This window comes from Urocampus carinirostris, chromosome 6, assembly GCF_059441175.1.
Source record: "Urocampus carinirostris isolate Australia breed hairy pipefish chromosome 6, RoL_Ucar_1.0, whole genome shotgun sequence".
Taxonomy (NCBI): domain Eukaryota; kingdom Metazoa; phylum Chordata; class Actinopteri; order Syngnathiformes; family Syngnathidae; genus Urocampus; species Urocampus carinirostris.
This window is the reverse complement of record NC_142354.1, coordinates 24,693,175-24,708,999: the sequence shown is the minus strand read 5'-3', so window position 1 is coordinate 24,708,999 and position 15,825 is coordinate 24,693,175. Positions and strand designations below refer to the sequence as shown.

Here is a 15,825-nt window from a genome sequence, read left to right as displayed (position 1 = left end):
GCTAAGAAAAAAAACACATTTCTTTATTCTACAGTTTGATCTGTGCAGAATAAAAGCGCATGGAAAGGAGAAAAGTCACAGTTGTTATGAAGATAATACATAAATGGTTCTATGTTTTTGTTTCATTTCATATATTTGTGATGCTGATCTTGAAGAATTTTGGCAGAGGACTTGGCGTCGTAGAACAACTCGTTGATCTCCTCTACCTGCTTCTTCTCTACGGTCTCTTTGCCTTGAACGCGACCGAGCAGACTGGCGGGCGTCAGCAGCTGCACGGCGTATCTGCCGGGACAAAATTCATGTTTGGAAATATTATTGCCTTCATATTTATTGAACCGAATACAGACAGAAAATGACATCAGTCCGGGAAAACAAGGGACTCAATCGGTCAACTCGAGCCACACTATTACCTTATTTTGGAGTAGAAGTCGCAAGGGTTTGTTTTTCATAGTTTGGCCAGGAATTTGCTTTATACTAAGACTAATGTGTGAAATTATTAACTCATCGGGTATATCATTTCACAAATTATTTTCACACTAAACTGCAAGAGGGCGCTCTAGGCCTGAGGTGATCATTTCAACATTGCCAGTGTTGTGCTAAAAAAAAAAAGGTTGAAATTACACCACTTTTTCTTACCAATCGGGACACGAACGTTCAGAAGATAAGACGCGATCACGCCAAAGTAAATGTTATTTTAACTTACTCAAATGGGATTTTTATACATTGTGTACATGCTCTGTGTTTTACTGTTCTAATACATCCCCAAAAATGAGATACATTAGTTTTAGTAGTGTTTTTTTAAGTCAAGTCATGTTTAATTGTGACACCCTTAATAAGAAATCACAGAGTCTCAAAGGGCTGCACAGACCACAGATTATTACAAACCACAGACTATTATTACACCATCCCCTGATCTAAAACCTACATGAGGGAAAGGAAAAACTCAAAAACATGAGGTAATCCCCCTTCCAAGATGACCAGACTGCAATGGATGTTGAAATAACAAATAATACACAGATATTGGCAACATGGAAATATTCATATGCTATAGAATAGAAGTGTATTTTAAGCCTAGATTTAAACAGTTCCACTGAGGTTGCAGATCGAATCTCAGGGGGAAAAGCACTAGGGCCTGAATGGAGAACGCTCTCTAACCTGCGGATCTCTTCTTGGCTCTTGGGATCACTATTTTAAATTGCCTTTCAAGATGACATAAATGTTCGTGTTAAAAGGTGTGACCTATACAAGTTTTGTCCTTGTTTATTAGGCATTTTTCGGCTGGTGCGACTTATACTCTGGAGCGACTAAATTCTGAGCAAACGCCACTTTCCAAATAGTTCTTTAACAATGCTTTACAATGTGGTAAATGTACATAAAAATAATATATTTAGTGTGTGTGTTTAAAATAAAAAGCATAATAAAAAAAATCAAGAATTTTTTTCACCCAAATGTTGCCAACATATGTTGCTAAGTATATTTTTTTAATTATTGCTCTATTTCGCTGATTTTGAAAAATATATTTCTTTTTACTATATTTTAAGTATTTATGTAATAGCGGTAATACTTAATAAAATTGCCATAGTCAATAATTTTGCATAATCTCACATATTGTTTCATTTAGATGAGACAAAAAAAAAAAATCTTAAAGTGAGAAAAGTCCCCATATCAAACATGCTTTGCTTCTGTTCGCTATAATATTTTTCTTCTCATTTAACTTGAAACCCAAATTGGCAAGAAATTTTAAAGTGCGCTTTATTATCCGGTGTGCCCGATATAGCGGAAAATAAAGTGGATAAACATGGAACTTCACAACGTATTTTCAGGACTATAAGTCGCAGTTTTTTCATAGTTTGGCCGGGGATGCGACTCAAATTATTAACACATTATCATTGAAATGAAATGAGTTTTACATTTTTATAACCGGTTTCTCCTTTTACATGTTATTTTCACACTAAAACGCAAAAAGGGACTCCAGGCCTGTGATGATCATTTCAACCATGCCCTGTTGTGGCGGGGAAATTTTTCGGCACAACACGGGTCATTCATTTACAAGCTGCAATAGTAGAATACAAACAAACATTTTTGGACCATGGCCAACCCAAATGCCCAAACACCTAAACAAGATAGGCCCCTCGACCCCCAAGTTGGTCATGTTTTCGTCCCTCCAGATGAAATGGGACACAAGAAAGCGGCCATGTCACTCGGGTCAGGGTGACACAACACAATTTTGTTCAACAGCAGGGCCCGACAGCTTTCACTGGTTTACCCCTGCCGCATCATACAGGTGCTCTGCCCATCCCTTAGGACGCCTCCACACATCCCACTATCCTTTTACAACACCTTTCCACTCCTTCCTATCACCAACAAAAGCTCTACCTTCCACTAGATTTAGACCTCTTTCCCGCAGTGCACTCATAATACTTTTAATAATACAATAATAATGTATTATTATAATAAAATCATATTGTATAAAATATACATTAATAATAATGTTAATACGTTTTTGTTCAAATTATCATTATGAAAGCTCGACTAGCAAGCACCAATAGAATCAAACTTACAGGCTACAGTAGTCAATGGTAGAAAACACTGAAACCTCGACTTATCCACTTACTAGGGCATTTGGCATTCAAGTAAATCCAGTGACAAAGAGGATAACAATTTTCATTGGATTTAGTGATTTGGAGTGAAACTGATAGTTTGGTTAACACTTTAGCATGTTCTTTATGCTAGCTTTATCTAAAGAACTCAATATATTACGTCATTACTGACATTACCAGTACAACGTTAGTATTCCGTATACTTAATCAGCATGTTGTTCTGTTTTATTTTCATTTTAAACGGCCTTGCAAGATGACATGTATGTTTTTGGTGTTTGATTTAACAAGATTTCCACCCAAAAATGCAACTAGTACTCCAGGTGCGACCAATATAGGTATTTTCCTTTAATATTATGCATTTTTTGGCTGGTCAATTCTGGAACCACTGATAGTCCAGAAAATACGGTAGTTGAAATTACTGTAAATGATACAGCTTATCGTAACTTTTCTTCTACCTTAGAAAAACATTGTGGTCTTTGAGAGACCACAAAAAATATTTTTGGCATGAAACCAGATGTCAAACAGTTAAATATTTGAATTTTGTTTGCAAACCTAGGGCTTACTGTACATTCGATTTCATGCGCCTTTTGAAAAGAAGATATCACCAATGACTATTTTCCCATCTTATAATTTGGTGCGCCTTTCAGCGTACTAACCCAGTAACAATTATTTTGTTCAACAAATCATTTGTTACCACGAATGTTGCCATCATACCTGAGAGTGGTTTTCGTGCCGATTTCGGCAAGGTGTGCGAGTGCTTCCTCGCTAATACCGAGTCCCTCGGTCTGAGCACGGATCTTGATGATCTGGAGGGGGACCGGAAGTGAGAAATTCAGTACTGGGGACTCAAAGCAAGATCCAGCGTGATCAACCTTCCCCTATCATTCCCACTAACCTGCTTCATCTCCTGTGGCGTGTACAACATGGTCCGGATGATCATCACTCGGTCCAGAAGGTCCAGCGGAATCCCGTGTGGAGAGCTGATGTCCTCCGTACCCCTGAACAACAAAGGAGACCATAGTTGTTATGGGTAGAAATTTTGTATAGTTAGCTTGATTTCATTCAGTTTGGTAGCTTTCAAAGTATTATTTTCTATTGGGTCGCAGTATAATCAATAACAAACATTAGCTATTCATGGCCAAGGAATTTAAAAAAAATCAGTCCCTGATGGAAAATTGTCATTCCAATGTTAGCAGACACAGAAATATAAAAGATGTAAATTTTTATACAGTCTTGTTTGACTAAAGACAGGTTTTAATTTGTTATCATATCACCTCTCCTCCTCCCAAATGAAAAAAAATCAAATTTTGCGTTTCGGGCTCAGTTCTGCAAATCAAATTTAATTGGTCGTGTACGAGTCTGCTCACTTATAGGGCTGGATCATTTGGACCCGAGGAGGCCAGGAGGGTTAAGTAAAGCAAAATTTCAAGGCTGGGCCACAAGAGTAGGTTTCCTTTCAGTCGAGCACTCACCTGATTAGACAGTTTCCCCTGTTGGAGGCGAAGACCACAATCGGCGCGATGGTGCTCTCCAGGGCTCGATGAAGATACGTGAAACACTCAATGTCCAGCATGTGCACCTCGTCCACAAACAACACCCCAGGCACCAGCTCGGCCACGCCTTGGTCAATGTAACGGTTCACTACTTTGTTGATCTCCGCTCTGAGTTTATCTGGAAAATGGAAAAGCCATTTGAGATCGCCTGGAACTGAAAGCAGATTCCGATTTGACGGCACCGTTGCCCACCTGTTATTTCTGTTTTTTTGGGCTTCATCAGTTGACCCATCATGGAGAGAATATCTTGGCCTCCCTGTGGTGAAAAAAAAATGCTTGAGGGCTGCAAGAAAAGGTTTACATGCCACTCATTCATTGGTTTTACTTGAGGTCTGGCGTTGGCCACGTCGAGGTCGTGCAATGTAACATCTTGCACAATCTCCTTCTTTTTGTGCACGTCTCCTTTGGGCAGCGGCACGTACTCTTCAGCCTCCAGGTCGAACTCCGTGGCAAAGGTGTCGCAACGACCTTGTCTCTGCAAAGAAAGAAGGATTGCTATGTGCGTATTTGGGCTGCAACTAACGACTATTTTTATAGTCGACTAGTCACTGAGTATTGAAACGATTAGTCGAATAATTATTCATTTTTTTTCTTAAATTTAGCATGAAGTTGATTTAATTGAGGCAAATGATAATCAACACAAGAAAAAAAGGGTACAATTAAAAATATAGGGCGGCACAGCAGCTGAGTGTTTAGCTTGTCCGCAATACAGTTCTGAGGTAATGGGTTCAAATACAGCTACCAGCCTTCCTGTGAGGAGTTTGCATGTTCTCCCCAATGCCTGAGTGGGTTTCCTACAGGCTCTCTGGGTTCCCCCCACGTTCCAAAAACATGCATTTCAGGTTAATTGGCCGGTCCAAATTGTCCCTAGGTGTGAATCAGCGAGTGAGTTGCACACTGCGCACTTCTCTGCCCAGCACCGTCTTTGCAGTATTTTCTGACATTTTTACAAAATAACTATGCTTCTATCTTGTCTTGAAAACATTATTTATAGAAAAAATCAAAGTCAAAACAGGCCTCAACAATCTTAAGTAATTGCAGGAAAAACAAGATTTTGTCTGGAGAGGGAGTTTGGCGGTTTTCCTTAAATTTGTCTTAAAATATTTGATATGGCTCTTATCCAAACAAATAAAAACATATAAATAAATAAACTAAAATAAAAATAAAAATATTTAGCTATTATGCCTTTTTGGGTCAAAACGGTTCCCAACCCCCGCTGTAAAGCAAGAACAGGCTCATTAACAGCAAAGCAAATATCATGTACATTTTGTGAAGTAAATATGCCTGGAGACAATGGTTCACAATGAAATACATAGTCTGCTATTTCTATTAGCGATATTTGGTGACTACGTCGACTAATTGTTGCAGCGTTAGTGCATTTAAAAAAAAAAAAAAAAAACACAGGAGAACAGGTGAGCCGGGTGATTGACAGCTAGGTGAAGCTTCCAAGAGGTCTGTCAACAAATGCTAGTGTGGCCCCTCACTCCCATATTTGATGGCGAGGCCTCCACTAGTGATCAAAGGAACCGTCATCACAACCTTTCCACAAGAGAGGAGCCGACTACAGATGAGCAGTAGCAGGAAGGAAAAAAAGGAAGGAAGCAATTATCTCCGCTAGACATGAAGGGCCAAATGAAAAAAATCCCTCTACGCAAAGGATTGTGTACAGGATTATGGAAAAAGCGGGGTGGTTGTGGCCATACCTTGACAGCTCCACTGTTGGCTTCGATGTAGATGACGTCGCCTGCCTCCACGCGCTCCTTCTGAAGACTCTCGTAGATGCTGGGATCCAACTTGAAAGATAAAAGAACCATGCTTTGATGAGGTGTATTGTTATTCTTTTAAAAAGATAGATAGATAGATAGATAGATACTTTATTCATCCCCGAAGGGAAATTCACTTTTCCAGCAGCATCCCTAAGCTGAGAACAATCGAAAATAACTGAGAACAATCGAAAATAACACGAGAGCTGCTGGAGTGGCTGCCATTCGTGACGGCGCCGGAGAAACGATCTACAGCCATCAATGGATAAATATAAGTTAAAAAGGAAACCAACCCAGAAATACAAATCTGGTCTATGCTTCTTCTTGAGTAAAAACATTGCATTCTCATGTGTAGGGCCTGTCACAATTGAGGACTTCTGAGACGATTATTAGCCAGACAAATAATGAGAATTGACGGGTATATTGTCATTTCCCCCCCTCTGCATTATACGCTACTATAATATGAACTTATCATCACTTTAATAAGGAAGAGCAATATAACGGGTCAAGAAATTAAGTCAAGAAATCCTTATCAACCTAACATTCTGTTCCTTTTATTAAACAACTGCAACAGTGCTGGATTTCAGCCTGTGAAAACCTTTTTTTCAGATTCAGATTCAGATCTACTTTATTGTCATTCTAGTACACGTGTATACAGAACGAAATGTCGATACATCTGACCCGCACAGTTTCCTTGAATGTACAGATATAAGTAAAAGTTGTATTGTATTATGGCTACGTATAGTATTTTACCATAGTGCCGATAGTGCAAGAGGAGTAGCTAACCAGATGTGCAAAATGGGCAGTCAGGTTAACAAGTCAGGTAAACAGTAACATTAACACTGTAACAATAACGCTGTAAGTACAATAGTGCAGAGAGCAAATGTGCAAGGAGTGGCAAGCTATAAAGAACTGCCAGTAGTGCAAAAAGTCAGATTAGCAGCCGTTTAGATTTAGGTTAACTATATGTTAGATTGACCATTTAACAGTCTAATGGCCAGGGGGACTAGACTACTGCGGAACCTGGTGGTCCTGCACCGCACACTGCAGTACCTCTTCCCAGAGGCTAGCAGAGTGAACAGTCCATGATGGGGGTGAGAGGGGTCCCCGATAATGTTCTTAGCATGGGATAGGCAGCGCTTCTGGCCAATGTCCTGAATGGAGGGAAGTGTAGTCCCGATTATTTTCTCTGCTGTCCTCGTTACCCTCCTCACACTACCCCATTCGGTAGCGCTGCAGCCTCCACACCACACAGAGATACAGCTGGTCAGGATACTCTCTATGGTGCCCCTGTAGAATGCGATGAGGGAAGGTCGGGGCAGGTGGACTCTCCTCATCCTCCGCAGGAAGTACAGGCGCTACTGTGCCCTCTTAACCAGTGATGCAGTGTTCACGGACCAGGTGAGTTTTTTTGTAATGTGCACCCCTAGGAACTTGATACTGCCGACAACCTCCACAGCCTTGTTGTTGATGCAAAGTGGGGCATGGTTGGGCTGGTTTTTCCTAAAGTCGACAATGATCTCTTTAGTTTTGTCAACATTCAGGACCAGGCTGTTGTCCCTGCACCAGCCCACCAACTGCTCCACCTCCTCTCTGTAGGCCAGGTCGTTGTCGTCCCTGATGAGGCCCACCACTGTTGTGTCGTCAGCATACTTCACAATGTGGTTTGTGGCGGACCTAGGGACGCAGTCGTGTGTCATCAAGGTGAACAGCAAGGGGCTCAGGACACAGCCTTGGGGGGAGCCCGTGCTGAGGTAGATGACATCTGAGATGTTCTGACCTATCCGCACTGATTGGGGTCTGTCACTGAGGAAGTCCAGCAGCCAGTTCCGCAGGGGGGTGTTGAAACCCAGGAGTCTCATTTTGTCTACCAGATGTTGTGGGATGATGGTGTTGAATGCTGAACTGAAGTCCAGGAACAGCATCCGCACATGGGTGTTCTTCTCCTCTAGGTGTGTCAGGCTCAGGTGAAGCGCAGAGGAGATGGCATCCCCGGTGGAGCGGTTTGTCCGGTAGGCAAACTGAAAGGGGTCGAATGAGGAGGGGAGACTGGAGGTGATGTGCTCTTTAACCAGTCTCTCAAAGCACTTCATTATGATAGGAGTCAGTGCAACGGGCCGGTTATCGTTGAATGATAAGATCTGGGGTTTCTTTGGCACTGGGATGATGTTGGCAATTTTGAAGCATGATGGTACTTTGGCTTGGTCTAGCGAGGTGTTGAAAATGTCTGTTAGTACACAAGCCAGCTGATCGGCGCACTCCCTGAGTATCCGCCCCGGAATGTTGTCCGGGCCTGGAGCCTTCCTTGTGTTGACCCCTCTCAGGGTCTTTCTCACGTCAGTTGAGCCCAGGTGGAGTGCTCTTTCGTCCTGATTTGGAACCGCTTTCGCTGCAGGGGTGCCGTTTTGTGCCTCGAACCTTCCAAAGAATTTGTTGAGGTCATTCAGAAAGTCCATGCTAGTGTCCTGCACTGGGGCGGTGGTTGGCTTGTATTTGGTGATGGCCTGAATGCCTTTCCACATATCCCTGGTGTTGGTTGTCCTGAGGAAACGTTCCTGGATTTTTTGACTGTGCGTTCGCTTTGCTAGTCTGATAGCACGGTTCAGGTTAGCCCTCGCTGATCTCAGCGCCTCCTTGTCACCAGATTTAAAGGCAAGGTTCCGTACTTTTAGTTGTTTGCGTATCTCAGCAGTCATCCAGGGCTTCTGATTGGCACGGGTGCATATAGTTTTGGTATTGCTGACGTCTTCTGCGCATTTACTGATGTAGGCTGACACAGAAATGGCGTACTCATCTGTATTTATTTTGTTGTTGTAAGTGGCAGCCGATTTGAGGAATAATACACAGGTGAGGTAACAGGTCCTTAGGTATTTGACTCAACTTTTCAGTAATGCAGTTTTTGAACAAAGTGCGAAAATGAGGTGCACATATGAGGGAAAAAAAACTAAAAAAATAAATATTTGCGAATATGAAAAATATTTGCGATAGACGGCCTTAATAATGTGCGAATGAAATTTGAATTTTAAAGGAAAACTTTGTCATATTTGACCACCAGATGTCACCGTGCTGTGTGGTGCAACCAGAAACCGAAGCACAATGAAAAATACAAACTACGGAGACTCAAAGTAACCAAAACGCACTATTTTCTTCTTTTTTTTTGCCCAGCGTTTTCACAAGAATTATTTTATCCTTAAATATTATGTACATTGGGTGCACATTATTAATAAATTTCAGTGTTAACGATGTAAAAAGTATATTTGAATTGGGCTAGTCGACAGTAAATGAGTTAAGGCTGTTCAATTAATTTTGATTATGTGATGATTTTCAAAGGTCAGTAATAGTCAAATTACCACGAGCGACCCAAATACATTAATGAAATGATAATTTATTGGCCAATTATCTGTGAAAATGAATATCAAAATTACAATGACACTGTAAGAGGGTAACCTCGGAAGTACAAATTTCAACATAAATACACATTTTTAAATTTTATTTTCCTCAATGTTTTCTGACTCCAAGAAATCAACATCAGATTTAAAGTGTTGCAAACATTTTATTTTTTTATAACTCAGTACAAAACTGATGTTTAAATTTTTTACATGGTGACCCAGTGAACTGAGGTTCGGGAACAAAAACATTATATGATTACTCAATTTGTGTGAGCTTTACAAATATAGAGTATGTTTTGAATTCAACCTTAATCTCATAAGACAAGAAGGACCCAAAAAGTTGCCAAAACATTGCCTTATATACGTCACCACAATTTTATTGCATAAAGGATTAAAAAAAGAAGTTTTATCAGACCTTGAGCTGCTTGGTCCCCTTTCCAGTCCTCAGGCCAATGATGACGTGGCTGATGGTCTTCCCGTAACCCCCCATGGGGTTCTCTGTCTCACAAGGGGTCAGCTCGGTCACCTCGCCCTCGTACACTTCCTTGGTCTCTTTGATGCGCAGCCCTGAAAGGTGAGTTGGCAGGACCGAGTCAATCAATCGGGCCTTTGTGTTCTGTCCGTGGTGTTTCTTTAGATCTGGGCCTGAGCACGTGCCCGTGAACATTCCTGAGTGACCTGTTTGGCAGGTGGGCTGCTGCCGCTCTGCTTGGTTGGGATCACAGAGCAAGGCCCGTGCGACCATGCGCTCTAATTGGCACTATGGTGACAAGCCACCGGAGATGGCGTTCTAGGGGAAGAACAGCGGTGCTGGACACTACAAAAGGTCTGTTTTCTCTCTAGGACAGGGGCCGTCAGCAGGGGGAAACGTTCCGACCCATTTCCCCATTTCAAAATAACTCAGAAGTATTTAGGATGCATTAAGTACAGCTTTTTCCATGGCCAAATTCAAGCACTTTTAAGCAGTATCAAAGGTTGGTAGGGGGCGATGATGTTTCACATGACAACACCATAGGCACTAATACCAGCTGGTGTTTATAACGAGAGCAGAATAAATCCAATGGCAAATCGAACAAACCAGAGAGCAGTGTCAGGATCATCATTAAGCAGACTTACTTTTCTTAATTTAATGCGTGGCTATAAAGTCAGGCTGCCGAGAAACATGGCAACAATTTCCAACATTTAAAAGAACTTCAATTAAAATTCAAGCCCATCTCAAACCTTCAAAACATGTTAAAACAAGTACTTTTAGGGGTTTCAAGCACCCGTATGACCCCTGATAGACGCAGTGCTCTTTTCAATAAAGATTGGAAAACGGGGAAGGGAAATATGTTGAGATATTTTTGGTAACTTGTTTCTGTAGAGATCAAACATGACCAAACATTCTTAACATTTTCAAATGCTTTAAAAATATTTGGAATAAATATTAAATGCCTTACTTTTCTGTATAAACCAAGTTTGTTTAAAGGACTTAATTTTTGGTAGCTCCAAACGTATGTATTCCTTTTTAACATTTTGGGTTGCCGACCACTGATTTAAGTATTTCCGGACCAGATATAAAAAAAGGGATCACGTTTCATCAAAAATCTCAAATGTTGCTCTATTTAGTTTCCACATCTGGATGAAGCATGCTGAGATTAAGAGATCAGAACAAATATCTGAAGAAATGTATCATTGCACTGGCTATGGATAACTCCTTTTTTTTAGAAAACAAAACTTAAACCAAGGTTACTAACATTAACCCCAACAGGCTCGCGTATCCAATTACAAACTGCCTTGTGCCAAATTTGGATTAAAAAAAAACAACAACAACACTACATGGTTCCTACTTTCGATTTCAAAACCGCAGCTGTGGAAAATGATTTTACAAAAAGAAGAAAGTGCACGGAACTGGACATTAATGGGCCAGTGTGTATAATTTGACCACTAGAGGTCGCTATATGGTGGAGTGCTACCAAAAACGAGTGCTAAAAAGCACAAGGAGGACCAAAAACTATAGAGGCTCAAAGTGACCAAATCACACTATTTTTATTCTCATTCCCCAACCCCAGGCCTTATAAATGTTTTTAGCTACCCGTAGAAGCAAGATTGCGGAAAATAATGTTGGCTCGCTCTAGGTGAGGCTCATACTGTGTAAAATAAATACAAATTTACAGACTTACGAGAAAAAAATAAATAAAAATAAAATAAAATAAATGCATGTTTAGAGGATGGGCAGAACGGCGGCGCAGTAGTTAGCGCGTGTGCGTCACAGTTCTGAGGTCATGAGATCGAACCTCCTATGTGGAGTTGGCATGTTCTCCCCGTTCTTGCGTGGGTTTCCCTCCGGGCACTCCGGTTTCCTCCCACATTCCAAAAACATGCATGTCAGGTTAATTGGCCAGTCCAAATTATCCCTAGGTATGAATGAGTGAGCGAGTTGTCTGTCCCTGTGTGCCCTGCGATTGGCTGGCAACCAGTTCAGGGTGTCCCCTGCCCACTGCCTGAAGATAGCTGGGATGGGCTCCAGCACCCCCGCGACTCTACTGAGGATAAGCGGTGCAGATAATGGATGGATGGATGTTTAGATGATAGTTCATGTTATCTAGCGGATTTTTCTAATAAATGAAGTTATTTTACGACAAGAAGGTGCTAATGCACATGCCCCTTTAAGGCAATCTATATTTCTGATTCTCGATACACAACTGCTACTGCAGTTTCCTCCCAATCGTTACGATTCATTATCATATACTTAGTGCGTATTACATCATTATAGCAGACATTTGTCAACTCAGAAACGTGCGTTTAAGTCACAATGTGCTCCACAACCACGGCAATAGATCAAGATCAGTATGGTTATAAATGAGCTACTCTCACCAATGGCCCTCCTGAAGTTCTCCATCAGTACTTCGGTCTTTTTGATCTCCGACGAGTAGACCTCGCTACCCACCATGGGACAAAAGGGCACCTTGTTGCCCAGCTCCTGGGCTATGGCTAAGGCTAGGGCTGTCTGCAAGCAGAAACAAATATGAGACACAGGAACAAATGAAATACATTTACACGGACGAGTCGTCTTTTTTGGATTTTTATGTTACCTTTCCAGTACCCGGTGGGCCTGCCAGTAAAACTGCCCTCCCTGCCATCTTCTTGGAGCGGATGAGCTCTACAATTATACCACATGCCTGGAACGGAAGAAAATTGTGAATAAAAAATAAATTGGCATACAGAAATGTTGATAACAGATTGTCACAGGTAAAAACTGTTTATACAACATAACGTCTTTGTGCTTAGCTCAAGGAACAGGTCAAATCTACTTACAAAATCTTTTGAGATGTCATTTTGGTTGGCACAACCTTTCTCAGAGTTAGTTTTTGGGCTAGTGTACTAGTTTTCTGGGGGTGCAAGGACCTATGAATTCATCAACAACCAGCCGATTATCAAATTAACGGTTTGAATAATTAAGTGTTGAGAAACATTCTACATGAGACATTACCAGATTTCCACCTCCCAATATTCCATAATTTGTCTCCATGATGGAAGACGGATTATCCTTGTGTTAAATAAAACCTCTGTAAATTTCATAGTATAGTATTTTCGATAAACCTTAATATTTGTCAGCCCACAAATATGGGTGTTAGTTTCACAAGATATTGACACTTTTGGGAATCTCATTAAATTAAACCATTTTGGAGGTGGATTACCTCAGCCATTTGTTTTTACATAGGAAAATAATGATCAATAACTTGGCCACATTTCTCGTAAAGTGTGCACTAAACTAATGATTAAAAAGATGGGATCGGAAACGTAGGACTCGCAGGCCAGGTGCGGCTCTTTTCATGAGTACATCTGGCTCAAAGATAAAACAAGACTTTTTTTTAATGCATTTTTCAGGGAGTGCGACGCCGTTTTTCTACCACTAGCAATAGGAGCTCTGTAGCGCTTTCATACCTTTAAGGCTGAGAAGAAGAAATGTAATTACGATTTTTCTGTGTCTTTTAGCCAATGACATTCATCAGAATACACATGCGACTAAAGGTCAGACTTAACAATTTTCTGGATATTTTTTCAAGCATGTAGTTTGTGCAAATTATATCAAAAAGTGCAGAATGTTCAAAGATGTGCATGAAGACTCTTAAGAGGAATTGAGAAAGAATAATAACCACTCCATTCAAAAGATTAGAAATGTGACCAAACCACCTAGCTGTAGGTAAACACATCCATATTCTTCTCGTTTGCTGCATTTAGTGACATTTTTACAGAACAACTTTGCTTGCACCCTGTTTTGAAACCACTATTCATGACAAAAATGACAGTGAAAATGAGCCTCAACGATCTTGTGTAACTGCAGGATGGAGACAGATTTTAAGTAGGATATTTGTTGATATCGGACACAGACATTATTATTAATTTACTAATTTATCAAACATCACGCAGTAAAATAACATGCAGTGAAGAATTAGGTTGTCTGAAGGTCAGGTTGGTGAGGTTTGTAAAAGTTTGTCTTCAAGGGACGGTGTGAAATATTTGGTGCCCCCTAATGGCAAGTCAAGTCAAGTTTATTTGTATAGCCCTTAATCACAAGGAGTCTCAAAGGGCTGCACAGACCACAGATTATTGCAAACCACACAGACTATTTTGACACCATCACCTGATCTAAAACCTACATGAGGGCAAATAATACACAGATATTGTCAACATAAAATATAGGTTATTCATATGCTATAGAATATAAGTGTGTTTTAAGCTTAGATTTAAACATTTCCACTGAGGTTGCAGATCGAATAGTGGTACAAAAAACATCAATTTGAATGTGCGGCAACTTTACATGAACTATCATACCAGTGTTAATTGTAAAAAAAAAATCATGGGTCGAAAAATTTGTATTGGTTTTACATTGCAATCCCCACTTAGGTCCCTGCCATGCTTGCACCAGACATCACAGTGCCACCTAGCGGTCAAATATTACACATCGGGACTTTAGATTTCTTTTTCAGTGAGACACTCACAATTTAAATATTTTACTTTCATGGCTCTTGGAGTCAAAAAGGAAGCCAGCCCTAGCACTAAATCATCATACATAGATATTTACTACACTGGTTTATTGAATTAATTTTGTGTTTTACAATACTTTTAAAAGAAAGGTTAACCTAACTGACGCATTTATGAAAATAAACATTTAAATCAGACAGCCTTTGTTATGCTGGAAAGAAAAAGTAACGGGTAAATTTAGTAAAAACAGCAACTCTAAATGGCTAGCAAGTTTAGCTAACCAAATGGACATTCTGAAAAACAAATTGTAACGTCCACTAACGTTAAATTTTCAGTTAAGAAATAAATGTACAAAAAAAAGTGACAATGACCTCCCTGGCGGCTTCCTGGCCGACCAAGCCGCACGCTGTCTGTTTGGCGTTACCGGCCTCGTCCAAGCCCAGTCCTTTGACGTGACTGTGCGAGGCGATTCGTTGAGTTTTTGTGGTGCTCTTCACTTCTTCAATCTTCATTTTAAGTTAAATAAAAATGCCAAAGAAGCGAATAGTGATTTAGAAGTGGCGAATCTATTGATTACCCTGTAATTATAATTATTCTCGCTACGTTAGCGCGCCGCCGTCGAAACTCAAAACACAGGAAGATCGGTTTCCATGTGAGGTTACTATGGAAAACGAGCGGAAGTGTTACCTTTTAGCCCGGTCCCAGTTTTCAATTTTGCGGAAGTCTATTGGCTGGTATGCTTGTCAGTCATTTATATCAAGGGAAGTCCCACCCCTATGTTGATGGGATTTCCAGCATTTTTTAGAGAACAGGTTCTTATGGCTCGACTCCCTAAAAAGCCGATTCTTTTGTCTCCCAAAAGGCTCTTCAGATTGTTTTTTGTTGGTTTAAAGCACAAATGACTTATAATTATGCAACACTATGCACAAAATTATCATAAAATGGGGGAAGAGAACGAAATACACGAAAAACAAGGGGAAAAAAATCTTAGGAAAACAAAGAAAAAGGGGGAAAAGGTATGTTATCGATAACAATGTAATGCACATGAAATTGATTAACAATCTCAAAAATATATCATTATACTATATTATAATAGCGTTTTCCTCTACATTTAGCCCATTTAAACTTTGAATTTGTATATATACTGAGACACTTCAAAGTCATCTCATCTCATCTCATTAGCCGTACCGCTTATCCTCATTAGGGTCGCGGAGGGCTGGAGCCCATCCCAGCCATCTCCAGGCAGTGGGCAGAGGACACCCTGAACTGGTTGCCACCCAATCGCAGGGCACACAGGGACAGACAACTCATTCGCTCATTCACACCTAGGGACAATTTGGACCGGGCAGTTCACCTGAAATGCAAGTTTTTAGGAATGTGGGAGGAAACCGGAGTGCCCGGACGAAACCCACGCAAGCACGGGGAGAACATACAAACTCCGCACAGGAAGTCTGGAGCTGGATTTGAACCCACGAGGTTCCCATGACATGAACTCCAAAGTCAATAGACATAAAATCATGGAAAAACACACGAAACAACAAAATTTAAATCA

General features: G+C 40.7%; 1 protein-coding gene across 1 annotated transcript; it reads right to left on the bottom strand.

Annotated features, from left to right (window-relative positions):
- Nucleotides 1–6: 6 nt before the first annotated feature.
- On the bottom strand, nucleotides 7–14,941 carry ruvbl1 (RuvB-like AAA ATPase 1). Its single transcript, XM_088338397.1, has 11 exons — nucleotides 14,645–14,941; nucleotides 12,380–12,466; nucleotides 12,162–12,294; nucleotides 9,721–9,872; nucleotides 5,857–5,946; nucleotides 4,479–4,628; nucleotides 4,346–4,409; nucleotides 4,073–4,271; nucleotides 3,496–3,598; nucleotides 3,315–3,406; nucleotides 7–282 (listed from the first exon to the last, which is right to left on the bottom strand). Exons 1-11 carry the CDS (start codon nucleotides 14,783–14,785, stop codon nucleotides 123–125), a joined length of 1,371 nt encoding a protein of 456 aa, XP_088194523.1. The 5' UTR covers nucleotides 14,786–14,941; the 3' UTR covers nucleotides 7–122.
- Between the last annotated feature and the right edge of the window lie 884 nt (nucleotides 14,942–15,825).

Excerpts from the sequence above, each read along its gene's own strand:
- ruvbl1 (XM_088338397.1), bottom strand. The coding sequence starts at position 14,785 with ATGAAGATTGAAGAAGTGAAGAGCACCACAAAAACTCAACGAATCGCC. Across the intron at positions 5,947-9,720 it reads AGGGGACCAAGCAGCTCAAG|TTGGATCCCAGCATCTACGA; the intron begins GTCTGATAAAAC and ends TTATCTTTCAAG. Across the intron at positions 4,410-4,478 it reads TGGCCAACGCCAGACCTCAA|GGAGGCCAAGATATTCTCTC; the intron begins GTAAAACCAATG and ends TTTTCACCACAG.